The sequence below is a fragment of the Mastigoproctus giganteus genome, chromosome 7 (assembly GCF_048544385.1).
Source record: "Mastigoproctus giganteus isolate SK-2022 chromosome 7, ASM4854438v1, whole genome shotgun sequence".
NCBI classification, from domain to species: domain Eukaryota; kingdom Metazoa; phylum Arthropoda; class Arachnida; order Uropygi; family Thelyphonidae; genus Mastigoproctus; species Mastigoproctus giganteus.
In genome coordinates, this window is record NC_143581.1 from 69,924,346 (window position 1) to 69,942,322 (window position 17,977).

A 17,977-nucleotide genomic window follows, 5' to 3' on the forward strand; every position below is an offset into this window, starting at 1 on the left:
ACTTTTGTCCTGACAAATAACAATTATTTAAAAATATTAGTTTGTCAGCCAACACAGTAGTGGAACGTATTAACGAAATCGCTAGTGAGTTACGATGTCAGTTAAAAGAAAAAAGTATAGATTTTGCAGCATTCACAATAGCAGTTGATGAGAGTACAGACATCAGTCCCATCACAGATATAGCACAAGTTGCCGTTTTCCTACGAGGTGTTACTGATGAATTTGAAGTAATTGAGGAATTATTGGAAATAATTCCTTATGAAAGAAAAAACTGGTGCACAGGATTTTTTTCTGAAATAAAAACTGTAATAGATAAATATAAATTAAGTCGGGATAAAATGGTTGGATTTGCAAGTGATGGTTGCTATGGTTGGTAAAAAAAAAATGGAGTAGCAGTAAAATTAAGAAATATAGTGAAAGAAGAAAAATTTCAGAATAATTTTCGCACTATACATTGCATTATTCATCAAGAAGCACTTTGTGCCAAAAGTTTGCAGGGTTTTTTTTTTTTTTTTATGTAAACCCCAACGCGAGAGGTATTAGAACCTATAGTACTTAGTACCGTGCTTGGGTTGGAGGTTGAGAAGATGAAAGAAGATATTTGTTGACATTGGACTTGACCTTCTGTAGACTGTAATTTTCAGGAAACACGTATGAAGGAAGGTTGTTCCAGAAAACAGCAGTTGAATGAATAAACGAGGAAGATGAAAAGTTGGTTCTGTGAGTTTGAAGTTGGACAGTAAATGGATGTTGGCTGGCGGCGGCACGTGTTCGGACTGTTTTGAAAGAGAGAGCAGGAATTATAGAAGCTAATTCAGAAGAACAGTGCCCATGGAACTATCTGTAGAAGAGGCATGCAGCAGAAACAGTACGTCTATTAGACAGCGAGTGCAGAGACTCTGTTAGAGATGAGTCATTAATTAACCAAACTGCCCTCTTCTCAATGGAATTAAGAAGCCTGAGGGAGGTTTTGGGGACACCAACCCAGATGTGGGAACAATATTCCAAGGCAGGGCGGATTTGCGATTTATACAGAATGAACAGCTGTTTGGAAGAAAAGTAACGCTGAGAGCGAAAGAGAAAATCAAGTTTTTAGATGCAGAGGAAGCAATATTAATGTGCTTGTGCCAAGAGAGATTAGAAGTCAGGGTAATCCCCAAAAGAGATATATTATTTTGCCTAGAAATCGGAGTGTCACTAAAGATAAAGATAGGAGCAGAAGAATCCTTTTTTGCGAGATATAAGACAAGACTCAGTTTAAAAGGGTTGAAATCAAATAAGTTGTCTTTGCCCCACTGGAGAATTACCTGAAGATCAGCATTTAAGGAATTGGTAGCAGATTTTCGAGAAATTGAAGCTAATTGAGCAGGACAAGGTTTCTCAAAATGGAAAGTGGAATGTGATGTGCTATCATCGGCAAAACTATGATTAGGATTTCCAGTCAATGGAATAAGGTCATTACAAGAGGAAAAGATTGGGGGAAAGAACTAAACCTTGGGGGACACCGGCATTAGTGGAGAAGTTAGAAGACAGAGAGCCGTCTACCATCACCCTCGGTGAGCAATCAAAGAGAAAACTGGATAACCAATTAATAAAAACAGTTGGCAAACCATAAGATGTAAGCTTGTTTAGAAGACTTTTATGCCAAACACGATCGAAAGCCTTTGAGATGTCAAGAGCAACTACTTGTGTTTCCCCGAACCTTTCCATTGAATTAGTCCATAAATGGGTAACATAAGTTAGAATATCAACAGTGGATCGACACTGATGGAATCCATACTGGCGATCGTTGATCCGCCGGAAGGTTTCTAGGTAGTTCAAGAGTTGGCGGTTATTTTATTTCTCCATTACTTTAGAAAGAGTAGAAGAAATTGCAATGGAACGATAATTAGATGAGTGGGATTTGTCACCCTTTTTTAGGAACTGGCTGGATATGAGCAAATTTCCAAGCAGAAGGAAAAACACCTTTGGAATAAGAATGTGAAAAAAGACAGCAAAGAATAGGAGTAAGTTCAGGAGCACAGGTTTTGAGAACAAGTGGAGAAATACCAACGGGACCTGGAGCTTGTTTAGCATCAAGATTCCTCAAAATTCTTCTGACATCCTTTTGACGGAAGACCACAGGAGCATTGAATGGAGCATCTTGGGAATGGTGCGAATTGTTTTATCAAGATCATTAATATATGAGTTAGAAGAAAAATGGGATGCTAGCAGGTCAGCTTTATCCTTGGCTGAAGTGACAACAGAACCATCTGGTTTGGCCGAGGTGGGAGCAGAGATGGGCAAAAGTTGCGGCCAATATCTTTGGCAATAGACCAGAATGCTCGGCTACCAGCCGACCGGGCTAGTCGAGTGGGTAAAGTACCTGCCCGGCAACCCAAAGGTCGCGGGTTCGATTCCCGCCTCGGGCTTGGATCAAAGTACTGCAAAAACCTTGGGAGGTGCAATATGGCCACAGAAGCTAATGCGCGAACAACTACCAAAAAAAAAAAAAAAAAAAAAAAAAAAAAAAGCTCGGCTACCATTAGGGAAAGAAGCAAGTTTTCTACTCTTAGCCTGTTCAAACTCTAGTTTGGACTGATTAATAACTGCTTTACAATTGTTGCGAGCTTTGGTGTAGGCAGAAAATGAAACTGGAGAATTAGAAACAACAATTACGATATGCAACATTCTTCTCTTCAAAAGCCTTAGCACATTTATTGGAAAACCAAGGTTCCATACCTGCAAGAATAATTTCACTGACACGATCTGAGCAAAAGTTGACATCAGAACTTTTGAAACAGTAATCCGACCAAGGAACAGAAGAAAGGAGTCTCGCAGGTCATCCCGTTTTGCATTCTTGTAATGCCAAACAACACGCGGTTGGGAATAGCCATGAGATAAAGGTTCCATTGGAGAAGAGACAATCACTAAGTTGTGATCTGAAGTGCCTAAAGGACCTCTCACTTCGACCGTGTACTTAGAAGGGTTGTTTGTGAGAAAAAGATCAGGCGTGTTGGCTGCACGATTAGGATTGTCCGGTATTTTTGTAGGTAAATGAACAATCTGTGCAAGGTCATTAGTAATTGCAAAAGCCTCAGCATCTCGACCAGCTGGGTGTGACTAGAAACGGAAGCCAGCTGGAGTTGTGAACATTAAAATCACCACGGAAAATTACCTCATTGTAAGGAAAGTTGGACTGGAGAAAGTCAAGTTGCAAAGAGAGGAAGTCAAAGAGCTCCAAGTGATTAGTGGAATTGGGAGAATGGTAGAGACAACAGATGAATTTGACACAATGAGGTAGAGAGATTTTAAGCCAGAGAAGATCAAAGAGAGGAGATTCCAAATTCCCAAGTCTCTGACAGGAAATATCAGAACGGACATATGCACAATTACCACCTTTGAGGCGAAAGGAATCATACAGCGAATAAATTGGGCATCTGAGATGAGCAGTAGTTGAATCAACCGATAACTGAGATTCTGTCAGAAAAAGTACACGGTGTTTGGCAGACTGCAAGTGGAAATGGACATCGTTGAGATTAGAATTGAGACCACGTATATTTGTGAAATGAATTAGATGGATAATGTTATGGAAACAGTAACTAAAACAGTAAACTTGATCCGTGGACGAGCTCTGAATCATCGAGAATTTGTTGCATTGCTTGAAGAAATCGAAAGTGAGTACGGAGAAATGATTTATTATAACGAGGTGAGGTGGTTAAGCCGAGGAGCTGTATTTAAACGGTTTTTTGATTTAATAAATGAAATCAAAATTTTCATGACACAAAAAAAATAAAGCCATCGACGAGCTACATAATGATACATGGATAACAGATTTAGCATTTCTTGTTGACTTAACCGGCCATTTAAATATTCTCAATAAAGAGCTGAAAGGAAAGAATAAACTTATCACTTACATGTATGCTTGCATTAAAGCTTTTAAAGTTAAATTGCAATTATGGGAATCAGAACTGGAATCAAAAAATTTCGTACATTTTCTACATCTTAAATCCTGCCCTATTATTTCAAATGAAAAATCTCAAGAATATGCAAGAAAAATAGCATTATTCCGACAAGAATTTGAAGAAAGATTTTAATGATTTGGAGTCTGATTTTACATTATTTTCATTACCATTAAAAATGAACGTGAACAACGCACCAGAAAATATACAAATGGAGTTAATTAATTTACAGTGTAATATAAATCTTATTCAAAGATTTGAAGATATAGATTTGATTAACTTTTATTCGTACTTGTCAAAAGATAAATACCCTCAGTTACGAATTTTTGCAATAAGAATAATCGCTTTGTTTGGGAGTACATTTATATGTGAACAGTTTTTTTTCGCAGTTGAAAATTAATAAGTCTAAGAAAAGAACCCGATTGACCGATGAGCATCTACAATCCGTGATGAAGATAGTTTCTAGTAATTTTTCTCCAAGGCTACAAACTTTATCAGAATCGAAACGCCGTCAAGTTGAAGTAAGAAATAAAGAAGTTTATAATTATTTACATACAAACATATGTATTTTTTCTGTATGTGTCGAGGAAAAATTTTAATAAATAAAAGAAAGAGAATACATTGTCATTATTTATTCTCAAGTTTTGTCCCACTTGGAAAGTTTTTTCATAATTTGTTTATTTCTAGTTTAAGTTAAAAGTAAGTTATTTAATGATTAATTCAACATATTACAATTATTTGAAATAAATGTCAGTCTGAAAATTTAATATTTAGCTGTCAATACGTTTTGAATTACAAAGTGTAACCAACAGAAATTTCTTGAACGTACCAACCTTTATATTTCCGATAGAAAATAAATATAAATTTGAATTTTTTCCTTTGCGTTATTATTATTATTGTTTATGTATGTTTTGATAAATATTTAATAAGTGATTGGGCATCTAAATAAAATAGAAAAGAAAATTTAACCGAAAGAAAGAGTCTCATAATTTTAGCCAGGGAGCGAAGGAGAAAAATATAAGTTGGAGAAATAAAAAGTAAGTATAGAGAAAAACATTGTACAAAATACAATTGAACATTATTGAAATAAATTTTAAATTAAACCATGTTCGAGGCAGATTAAATTTTAAAAGTAAAATTTCCAAACTTATTATAAACTTACGCGTCACGCCAGGTTATAAAGGGGTGGTATCCATACATTAAGGGTAAGTACGGTGCTATATATATTCACTCTCATTTTGTTAAAAAAAATTCCGGCCCGTCAGCTGCTTTCAGATCGTGCATTCGGCCCGCATGCAATTTGAGTTTGAGACCACTGCTATAGAGTATATTAATGTAATGAACATTCCTTTAGTTCCGAGGTGAAATGACAACAAAAAGATCAGAAACCTAAAATATCGGAACTTACCTCTCAACTGCTTATGTATTAATAAATAATATTGATTAAAGGGCTGTGGACATTAAAACTGGTTAAAATTAAATTGCATAGAGGAAACTATACCTCTCTCAATGCTCGGCATATGGGTTTCACTATATAAGATCACTGTTGAACCAAGAGTCCGATCGAGGAACTTTTTAAAGGAACCAACTGACGATGATTCGAAAGTTCCCCGTTCTTACTCTTGGTTCAACAGTGATCTTAGAATGAAACCCATATGTCGAGCATTGAGAGAGGTGCACTTTTCCCTATACAATTTAATTTTAACCATTTTTAATGTCCACACCCTTTTAATCAATTTCATCCATTAATTCAGAAGCAGTCGGAAGGTAAGTTACGGTATTTTAGGTTTCCGATCTTTTATTGTCGCACTATAAAAGTTTTTAAAACATTTCAACCAATTCAGGAAGTCATTACTCAAAAATGAAATACAACAAGCTACTACTCAACTTTCGAACGTTTCCTCTCCCACATAACCCGAACCAACTTCTTTCCACACTGAATCCAAACGACGTATCTTTTGATTTTGATACCATCACTGGATTTTTAAGATCTCCACGTCATGAACAACCACAAAAGATGCATCAGATTCAAAAGCTTCACTGACTGTTATGCCGTCGCCGAAACTCTAAGACAAGTATAACCTACTAGAAAGAGATATCTCTTACACCTCCATCTACAGAGTAACTTAATATTAAAACCAACACCTAGTCTCTAGACGGTATTCCATTTGTATTTTCCAAGCTGAAAGAACTTATTCAACCTTTTCATATTACTTCAATGTCGTCATTCAATTTGGCATTTTTCCAGACCATAATGAATGAAATAATCCTAGTACAAAAAGATGAAATAATCCTAGTACAAAAAGATGAAATAATTCTAGTACAAAATATCTGACAATACCTGTACTACAGACCAATTATTACCTGAAACTATAACGGTTCAGGGAAAAAAAAGTCCACTCCAAGTTTCTTATTAGTATTAAGCAGGCCAAATGATGCATGGAAGCGAAAGGGAAAAAAGTCAATTTGCCCATTTCTAAAAAGTAATAATCCAATGCTTCTGTTGCTTCCCAAAATTTTATGTTCCCTTTTCTTATTTAACCTGGAAACATGAAACCTTTTGTCATCTCATTCTTTCTATTTAAGAGTCTTTAATACCTGTCATGTTACTCCTGCAGTGTCTAGTCTATAAGCTCTATATTCTTCATCTTCTAAGGTGTTTTTCATAGGGGCGACCCTTAGAACTCCCAACCAGTCTAGCTGCCCTTTTCTATAATTAGAAGAAAATAATATAGATATCTTGGTACTCCAAGAACTCTAGCTATCCATATGTGTGTAGAGTTCTTGGAGTACCAAGATATCTATATTATTTTCTTCTAATTATAGAGAAGGGCAGCTACACTGGATGGGAATTCTACGGGTTAAAAACTCTGACCTTAAAATCGCAAAAGTGCTCCCTAGTAACAATGTGTGTGCTTATATCACCAGTGCTATAGGACAGTTTTATATCATATCTCTATATGCCAGACCAGGTCTTCACCTGGTCTGGCATATAGAGATATGATATAAAAGACCTTACTATAGATTACGGTTCTAAACTTAATACCTACTGCAAACATCACACTGTGACATCGTCACAGTGTGACGATGTCAACCTTTTGGCACAGCCGTGCAGAAGACAGAGCAGGCACCCACAGTGGCCAGATTCTATCAGATTACATAGTTGCTTCGCCATTTCAAGTACTGACCCAACCAAATAACCTGCCAACTTTTAGTGGCACCATGTGGGAAAGTGACATTGATGCTACTCTTGCCACCAATTCAATAGCTTATAAAATTACAGACTGATGTACCCAGCCAGCCTGGACTACATAAAATTATAGCGCCATCGCCTTCAAACTTAACAGGCAACTACAAACAACCCAGCAATTCCTGTTGGATGTCAACAGGTATTACCTTAAAAAGGCAAACTGGCAGAATTTCACAGAACATATAGAAGCGGGCTGCAAAAGCAGAAAAATGAGTGGTCTAGATCAAGCAACAATAGCCAGACGAGCAAGCATTGAATATGACAAACAATTTTAACAAAAACATAAAAACCTGTCAATCCCATGGAAAAAACCAAGGAAGCAGGTAGTCCCCTGGTGGGGCCCTGAACTGACTATACTCAGGAGAAGGGTACATCGGGCGAGGAGACATTTTCAAAGAGCCAAAACATCTTTGCCACAGAATGAGGTGGGTGCATTTACAAATTCTTATAGAACTCTCAGGAATCAATATACAGTCCTCATCAGAGATAAGAAAAAAGAATCCTGGAGGCATTTGGTTCGAACTTCTAGAAACAATGACCCTTGGGGGAGTTGTCTACAGAATGGTGACCAACAAGATACCAAGAGGTGATGTAACTGAAACAACTGTCAAACCGGATGAAATCCCAACCTTGCGTTGGGCTGAACCTGTTAGCAACGTCTTAGAGTATTATCCAAACTGAGGCTGGGGATTATTCCCCTGCTCAAATTGATATGAAAGAAAATACTGAATATGACAATGCCAATATTAAACCTCTGTTTACTATATAAGAATTGGAAATAGCATTATCTAAAACTAAAAACGATAAATGCCCAGGTTATGACCTCTTAGAGGTAGAAATAATCAAAAAACTAGCAGAAATAGCCCCTAACAAATTAATAGACCTATATAACAACTGTATGATAGAGAGAATATTCCCAAATATAAGGAAAAAAGCTGTTTTAAGATTAATTCTTAAAAATCCAGAGAAACCTCCCTACTGACCCTAAATCATATAGGCCAATAGCCTTACTCTCTGTACTTGGGAAAACCTATGAAAGATTATTACATAACAGATCATCAAAATACTATACAGAAGCAGGATTACATTCTAACAATCAGTATGGTTTTAAGCAGAGCAACTCTACGGAGGATACCAAGCACCACCTACTGAGAACAGTTAAAAATACAGAGGAGAAATATATGCTTGCAATTTCTGTTGACTTTGCTGGGGAATTTGATTCACTGTGGTAGATTAGTGCCCTCAGGAGACTCTTCCAGGCAAATGTCCCAAACAATCTCTACAAGGTAATAAACAGTTACATTAAAGACAGAAGTGTCTCAGTACGCACAAAGTTCCTGGAATTGACACGCCCTGTAATAAAGGTTGCCCGCAGGGTTGAATCCTTGGCCCTTTCTTCTGGAACATTGTTCTGGATGAATTTCTCGCCTTGTATCTGGGCCCGGTAGAAAGCCAAGCCTTTGCAGATGACTTGATTCCCTTTTAAAAGGTACCACGCGAGTGATTGTAAAGCAAAGATCAAATGCCGCCCTCTTGCAACTGCAGAAATGGGCACACATGCTCAAAATATCGCCTGACAAAGCCAAACAAGCACTTCTAAAAGGCAATCTGGACATAAGATGTCCACAAATTAAAATAAACACAACTTCTATCAAAATAGTAAAAGAATTAAAATACCTTGGAGTTGTCTTTGACTCCAAATGAACTTCCCCTCCATCTGGATTATTTTGCGAAGAAAGTGAGAAATTATGCAGGCATGATTGCCAAGATCAGTCGAGCAGACTGGAGGCTCAAAAGAAAGATCCTGTCAATCATATACCGTGCAGTGTTCCTACCTGTTATAGCGCAGGTGCGTAGTTCACCCACTCGGTCATAGTAAGAAATATAAATAAATTAGAATCAAAACAGAGGAATATACTTCTCATTATTACCAGAGCATGATGTATGTAAGCACACCTGCACTGCAGGTGCTGACTGGCATTCTCCAACTCTACTTGGAAGTAGAGAGGCTTATATTAAAAAAAAGGACATACCCACAGAATTTCTGGGGATAGCCCTTGATAAAGCCAATGCCGTCAAGGCTGAAAGAAAAAGAATAGCCACAAAGCTCCAAGAGCAATGGAAAATAAATTGGGAGCAGGAAAACAGAGGTCTGGTTACCAAAAGGTTTCTGCCACGGCTGACAATGATTAGTCCAAAGCCACCTAAGTAGTACGCCCCGGGACTTTTTACAACGTTTATAATGACAGATCACAGCTCCCTAAAGGCAAAATTAACCTAATTGGGGCTGACTGATGACGCCAACTGTACTTGTGGCGAAAGTGAAGACTGGGCACCCATTCTACAAGAATGTAATATATCACATCCCTAGAAGCGAGTTGATAGCACAGATTGGCTCCCTTCTCAGGGAAGAAGCACATCTATTTATAATAGAAGAAAATTATACAGCATTCATAACCTACACGCAAGTATTCGAAATGGGTAGATCAATCCAGAGAAGGGCAATTCAGTCCTGCCAGCAGTTAAATAGTAATCAATAGCCAAAAATGCCCATGTCTCCCAACACGGCCAGATGATGACTTTAAAAACTGTTAGGGATGCTGTATTCAGCACCCTGACAGAAACCTGATTTTTACTAAACTGGATTGACTAGGATTCTCCCCAGGAGCACCCTGCCTTGTGTAGGAGCCTCACACCAAATTAGTAACTATGTATGGGGGGGATGTACAGACAGCCAGGGAAGCAGATTAACTGAAAAATATTAGTTAGCTAGTAGCAAGGGAAAGAAACGTAGAATTAAAGAAGAATGAACGAAAAGAATAAAATGAAAGAGGATGAAAGACAGAGCGAACGGGCTGGGACCGAGTGAAGTAGGAATTATGGTAAATGAGTACATTTGTGTTTGTTCTTCAGTTGAATACAAACTTAATATAACATACATTAGTTATATATGCTAACAAAATTATTCTAATACTAACAAACACAAATGTACTCACTGCGCACTCAACCAGGACTGCAAAAGTTGCAGCAGAGTTTGCACTTCAACTGAAGAATAATATTAAGTTCAGGTGCGCAGAGAGAAGTTGAACAAATGATATGAAAGCCAGAAGAATGAATGTGTGTATAAGTGAGAGAAAGAACACAAACCATAACATGTTATAAGTAAATATATACTAACCTTAGTTTTAATCTGTAAAAACTTTAGCTTTAATCATTAAAGTAGGATTGAGCACCAATGCAGGCACACCAACATAGGGATCTTTTCCTATGTTCTTTCATTCCTACCACTTGGGTTGGTTGATCTGTCACTCCCTCATCCCCTTCCCTCCCAACCTGATGGCGTCTTCCCCCTTCGTCTAGTGGGTAACCCCACTGCCATCTATCAACTCCCACCCCAGAGTAGGATGGGCGTCCTGACCTGGAGCCCCTCTTCTGTTCTCCCTTCACTCAGGCGGGGTCCGTCACCACTTCCCCCACTTCCTGTAATTCCACTACTATCTTCCACTTTCACTTTTTATTATTATTATCGGGCTTTCCAATTCTGTAGCTTTGGCTACCACAGGATTCTCCCCGCTAGTGCTTTCATGCTTCCTTCTGCTCTACCCGCCTCCTCGTGGCGCTGTGGACGGTTTACTGAGATTTTTGTGTGAAAACACAGGCCTTTAGACTAAGAGGCTGGAAGCAAAATACAACCAACACAACCCCACACGAACACTCACTAACCAACATGAATCTGCCTTTACAGAGTTTTGTATCGATCACATTGCCTGACGGGGAGTTGGGAGAACCCCCAGGAGCCACATTACAATTAACACTATACACTGTACCCTTCTTTGTACCCTCTCCAAACTCTGACCTTTTTAAGGTGTGGCCTCCAGAACCAAATAAATTAGATAGTATGAATCAGAGCTGTACTACTCTATATTCTACGTTGATAATAATATTAGTAAAATAATTATTTTATTTTACTAATATTATTATCAACGTAGAACATATTGAGTAGTACAGCTCTGATTCATACTATCTAATTAATTTTTAAACTCTTATTGACTATTTCATTCACTTCCTGTCTCTCCAGCAGTAAACAATCGATACACACAACTATGGGATATTTTTTGAATGGCTTGGTAAAAAAAATTACATTAAATCTACACTAAGGTACTCGGCCCAAAGTTACCATATTTCTTTTCTAAAATATTTCCTTCAAAACAACATCGTTCCGAAGTTTGCCAGGGTGAATTTAAATCAAAAAATTTCAGGCATAAAACAACTAACACTGGCGACATCGCGTAATATTGTTAAGCTTGCCTTAAAATCTCGATATTCGAATAAACAAAAATACCTTTCTCAGGTTAGGAAGCTTCGCGATAAATTAAAAAATTATCTACATCCAAACGATTGGTCTGTATTGAAGACCTCCATAGATTTGTGACGGGAGGCACAGGCCTCAGAGATAAAAAAAAAAAAAAAAACAGACACGTTAATAAGTTGCAAACATTATCGGATAGGTCAAGACACGTTCATGCGAATTCTAACACATTGTCGCGGGCTTGCGACCAGGTTCATACGAGTTGGGTGACATCCCCCCCACAGACACACAACGTGTTACCACAGAATATATCAGCTGGTTCACGAACACCCCCTCACCAATTATCCAACGAACCGACATATCAACAGGTTACAAATCTTTCCTCGTGTACACTATCACAGGACCAGATTTCGCTTTTATCCCAAGGACTAAATTATAATTTAGCACCTCGAAAACTGTCTAAAAAACAATGCGTAATTGATATTGAATTTGGACTTCGTAATGTTCCACAAAAAGATGTATTTATTCAACAAGTTAACCAAGTAGTGAATAACATAAAAGAAACGCGACTTCCTAAATTGAATACACATGACAGTTCAGCTTTACGAGAACTTCGGGGAAATAAGGACATTATTATACAGAGGGCAGATACAGTGGTTGTACTAGTTAAACATGATTATATTAATAAGTTAGATTCAGTTGTGTCAGATTCCTCCACTTATCGTGAAGTAGACCCGGCACTGTTTACCAATTTGGTCAATCAATACAATAAAACGTTAACCACGTATCGAAAAAACGACTACATTACTATGGTTCAGTTAAAGGAATTGAAGTCCAGAACATACAATATTCCTGCACTTTTCGGTCAGGTAAAATTACACAAGAATGGGTTTCCTATTCGACCTATTGTTTCCTACAGGAACTCGGCATTTTCATCCTTAGCCACACATGTATATAACATTATAAAACCCTTTAGACAGGTAATACAATTTGGGATTAAGAACTACGATACATTATTTAATAAGCTTAAAGGCTGTAGACTCGGCGACAATGACAATTTATTCTCACTAGATGTTACCTCATTATATACGAATGTAAACGTTGAATACACATTAGATATTATTTGGGATATGTTAAATAAAAACTCGACACCGATTAATTATACGAAGCTACCTATTAAGGAAATTTTTCACTTAATTAAACTGTTAGTTGAAGGCTAACTACATCACCTTTCGAGACAAGGTATACAAACAAATTTTTGGATTACCAATGGGTTTGAGCCTGAGTGGCTTAATGTCAGAGATCTATCTCTCAACGATTGAGCAGATACATTTGACACCTTTTCGAACCCGTATCACATACTATGGGAGATACTTAGATGATGTTCTAGTTATTACCGATAGTAATACTATCCAAGACATTTTACATTCGTTTAATAATATTCATTCTAGACTCAAATTTACATTGGAAAGGGATACTAAGTCATTAAACTTTCTAAATTTCACGCTTACCCGGGACTCGAATAAAATACAATTTAGCATCTATCGAAAACCTACAAACACCGGTATGCTTCTACATTATAATAGCTATCACCCGTTCACCTACAAAAGATCGATTATCTTTAATCAATTTCTTAATGCTTATAAATATTCAACGACGGAATCTGCTTTAGACTCAGAAATACAAATATTAACTAGCAGATTCTTAAATAGGGGTTATTACATTACCACAATAAACCGAATTAGGGTACAGGCTAAGGATAGGATACAAAATACTACACCAATCAACAATAGTAATATCAAAAAATACTTTATTTCTGTCCCATATGTTGAACAGTCGCACAAACAGCTTAACAGATTCTTTAAAGACACCGAATTTAAAATTGTAGCTAGGCCAATACGGAAGTTACACACTATACTGAACAATCGCTCGGTTCTTTCAGCGTTCGCAACACAAATTAATGATCTGGTATACAACATTTCTTGCGGTGATTGCGACTCGTCTTATCAGGATTCGAACCGATTTTCTCTTAATATTCGTGTAAATCAACATGAAGCCTCAGTTCGTGCTTCTCGTTCAGCAGCGTCAGAATTAGCCTTCATGCCATTAACGAAAAACATACTTTTTTATTTAACGAAGCCAAAATACTTAACGTTCAACGTAATTATACGCGACTATTAATTGCAGAAACCGTTGAAATTAAATTACACGAGAATTCGGTTAATGTTCGGCGGCCATATTTGATCTCCGATGCGTGGACCTTTTACGCGCATGCGCGAAGACAAATAATCTCTATTTAAGTATCAGGTTAACCCGATTCGGTAATTTTCATTCCTGTGATCACGACATACGGTCGAAAAGCGTTGTCAGCTTCAGGAAGGAAAATCGTTTTGAATATTTTCGTTAGATTCTTTTAATTGCGTTAATTTGATTTTTAATTGTTTTAAATTGATTTGAATTGTGTTAAATTGATTATTTAAATTTTACTCTAATGTACCGTTTTGTCGATTTTTTCGTTTTTTCCGTTTTAATTTCTGGAGGGTTCTACGCATTATTTTACTAAGAACCAAATAAAATATCCCATATGAAGTACTACCATCACTTTATAAAGAATAATGATAACATCCTTGTCCCGTCTGGCAAAGATACTACTGTACTGAGCCTTCCTGGCCACCTGCTTACACTACAATAAAAACTTTATATCTTCAAGTATCATAACCCTCTGACCCTTTAATCATCGTAAACCGCCTGTAATTCTGTGTCTTAGTCTCTATGTCACTCCCAGATTTCTTTTGCCAAAATGCAGAAACTTACATTTTAGAATTAAACTATAGTCGCCATCTCTCAATCCATGTGTAAGTCAATCTGAAGCAGTATAGACTGGCCCTGACTGTTAAACTATTTACCTACATTTAAATCATCAGCGAACTTTTGACAGTTTTCACTACATACTATCATCAGTATCACTGATAAAAATTATAAACTAGAGGGCCCTAACACTGAACCCCGAGGACTTCACATTAGTCCACTCTGAAGAATACTCATTAATTACCATCCTCTATCTCCTTTCATTTAGCAAGCTCCTGGTCAACTTGGCCCTTCCATCTACGCTCGAGTTTGTACAGTATCTTCTCATGAAAAACATAATCGAAAGGTTCAGTAAAATCTAGATATGATATAACAAAATTGTTTCCAGTATTTAAATACATTGATTTCGTCATATTAATTGACTAGGCCTATTAGGGAATGCTCTCCCTTCACAAAACTATACTGTGATCCCGTTAGGAATTTATTTTTATCAAGATATTTCTGTATTGTATTGCAGAGCTTCGGGATGTCCTTCTGTCCAGAATAGCTGAGGACAGCTTCCGCGGTATAGTGGAGTATATGCCACACCGGGCGCAAGCTGTTATCACGGCGAAAGACGACCCAACAATTAGGTAGGTAGGTGGGCATAATGTTTTGGCTCACGATATGTTACGCAGACCAAAGGTTGGGAAACTCTATCTGGCAGACAAGATGGGACACTTCCACCAAGGGAACAGTTACAAGGAGATTCCTGTCGGATGTGACTTTCCCCTCCTCTAAGTCAGCGCAGAAGTGGCTATCTAACTCCTGAGACATCATTCCTGGTCACTGGGCATGGCTCATTGAACGAGAAGCTCTTCCAACTAGGTGTAATACCCATAGACGTTTGCTACTGCGGGGCCAAGGAGAATTGGTTCCATCTTCTCTTCGAGTGCGCGCCTACAAGGTCCTGAGGCAAGCCCTAGCAAATACAATCCCTCTCACTGAAAATCAACTGGACATTCTGCTACAGACACCAGAGAACCTGGCTGCATTCCAGAACTTTTCGACGCAAGTATTCACGCGCAGGAAAGCCTCCTACAGAATATCACAGGCTACGAATGGGGATCCCCAGACAGCAGCTTAAAATTTTTATTTTACTAATCTAAAATTTTTAATTATCTATATTTGTTTTTATTTTATTAATTATTTTATTTTATTTTTTTATTTATTTTCTCTTCCGGCTCTGCACTCCGTATTTTTTTTCTTTTTGCCCCCCCCCCCCCGCCCACCGCGCTCTCCACTAGTGTAGCTTTTCTCTCTCTCTCTCTCTCTCTCTCTCTCTCTCTCTCTCTCTCTCTCTCTCTTTTTTTTTTTTTTACACCATGGGATTTTTTTTTATTACACCACGGGATTTTTTTTTTCTTTTCTTTTTTTTTTTTTTTTTATATTACACCACAGGATTTTTTTTCTCTCTTCCTTTGGAATGGGCCCCCAGAGGAATCTGGCCCACCTTTTGACAACATCAGGTGAGTCAGGGTCTCTTTTGAGGCGGTACGTGTTTTACTGGGACTGGCCCACCCTCCCGTGGTATGGACGAGTACCCAGAATCATCTGTCCAGGTGACTGGACAGATGGTTAAGGTGACTTGGCTGCCCAGATGCTTCTGGGTAGCAAGCGGCCAGACACAACAACAGAACACACACATAATAAACACAAACCTACGTCACACACACATATCTGGCCCATTTGTAGTGATACTGTTCTTCACAGAGATACGAGGCGGAGTTGAACACGTTCTGGCAGCCGCCCTTTACAAAAACACATATCCATGGTCTATATGATGATTTACAAAATATATTAGAAAGAAAATATCACATTATGGGAGTCTGTATTGAGGGTGCAGGACTGTATTAAATATGAACACCCTCTGTTTAAACCACATCCGTCAAATGATGTGTACAAAACTGCAAAGGTCATAAGGGGGAGGGCCATCGCTCACCAAATGGTTGAAACAAATTTAAATATTAAGGATGTGTATCCAAATATGCTAGTTCACTAAAGGTTCCGCAATGTTTTAGAAATTTGTCATATTTCATTTCAAACTGATTTATCTAACTACGAATATTGATACTCTTGTAAATGTTGCTAATGTGATCTGCATTCAATTAGCATACTATTTTATGAATATAATTTCCAGTGATACATCTCTATTGATTTTAGTGAGGCAAGCCAGGAACCTCATTCCAATGGATCCTAATGGACTATCTGACCCCTATGTTAAGCTAAAACTGATACCAGACACCGGAGATTTGACGAAAAAGAAAACGAAGACAATCAAATCCTGTCTGAATCCAGTGTGGAATGAAACCATATCATTGTACGTTATTATTTGGTGTTCTTCCTATTTTAATTTCATGTTCTTCACTAGTTCTAAATATATTAACAAACTTAATTTAACACAAACTGCTTACTCGAACTGGATGTGTACTAATGATAAAAGAAATAAAAATGGTAGTTAAAATAATCAGGAATGGCAACATAGTCATAATTATAACCAAAAAACGTTTTCCCGATAATAACAGGAAATCGACGTGAAAATGCCCCACACTCGTTTCCTGTTAATAATAATTTGACAGCTGCTGTAAAATTACGATATAAATCGATTGTTTTTCAACATAATTTTAGTTATTTGGTAAGCAATATCTCAGAGATTGGAATACATTTGGTAAGCCAGACCTCATAGATTGGAATTCTAACCTCAGAGATTGGAATACCTTTCTACGCAAGAAACTAATAAATCTGACTTTCAATACAAACGAATTATTTATATGAAATTTAAAATAATCGAGGTAACTGACCTTATATATAAGGAAGGTTTGGTTACATTCCTACGCGCAAAAAACCATTAAACCTCACCTTCGATTTAATAATAATAATTAATTGTATAAACTAAGGTAACATGACCGTATATTATCGGTGTTGTTGGAGGCTTGGTTGAATTTCTGGCGTATCAATCACTTTGGGTCATACTATCCCACTTAGGGTGTTTGTCATGTTATTCTATACAATGTGTATTCAACGGGCCTACTTGCAGCCCGAACGGGCCTTTGAACCGCTAGAGGGATTGTTGGTTGGATTAATCGTTAAAATGTGCTCCTGTTCTTAAGATTATTTAAAGTTTTTTAAGCCTCCCCCTGCTATTAAATTATGTGCTTCTTAAAGACGAAGAGTTGGTGAGTTGTTCTGTTAAATTTTGGGTGTCGGAATCGTGGGGTTGTGCTGATATCATCGAGTGAAGTATTCTCTTTCATTATTTGAATACTATACATAGGAATACATAGAGTTAACACTGGAATATATACCGTTCTGAAATTTCCCATAGACTTAGCATTAGCCCATAGACTTTTCATGGGAGAAAATGGCTACCTGAGAAATTTTGTTTAAAAATATCCATGGAGATGGAAAACAATAACTAGTGCCATCTCACTAAATACATAGTACTGAATAATATTAAATATAATATAATTCAAAATATACATATTTTGAAGTTGTGTGATTATTTTCGGGATATTTTGAAGAAGAGAAATCTATCCAGCTATAAGATTATTTATTTATGGCTTTTGTTTCTTCACTGAAACATACTCTCTTAAACATGGATACGGATTTAGAAAAAACTTTAACTAGACA

The 17,977-nt window shown here is 37.3% G+C and overlaps 1 protein-coding gene across 2 annotated transcripts in view; it reads left to right on the plus strand.

The window, feature by feature from the left end:
- The window catches only part of LOC150082986 (protein kinase C, brain isozyme-like), a 567,705-nt gene that overhangs the window by 422,794 nt on the left and 126,934 nt on the right, over positions 1 to 17,977 (plus strand). For both annotated transcript variants that reach the window (XM_090377718.1, XM_090377717.1), the window contains exon 6: positions 16,511 to 16,667. In XM_090377718.1, the coding sequence (XP_090233844.1) occupies positions 16,511 to 16,667 (157 nt within the window). The remainder of the gene's footprint in view (positions 1 to 16,510; positions 16,668 to 17,977) is intronic.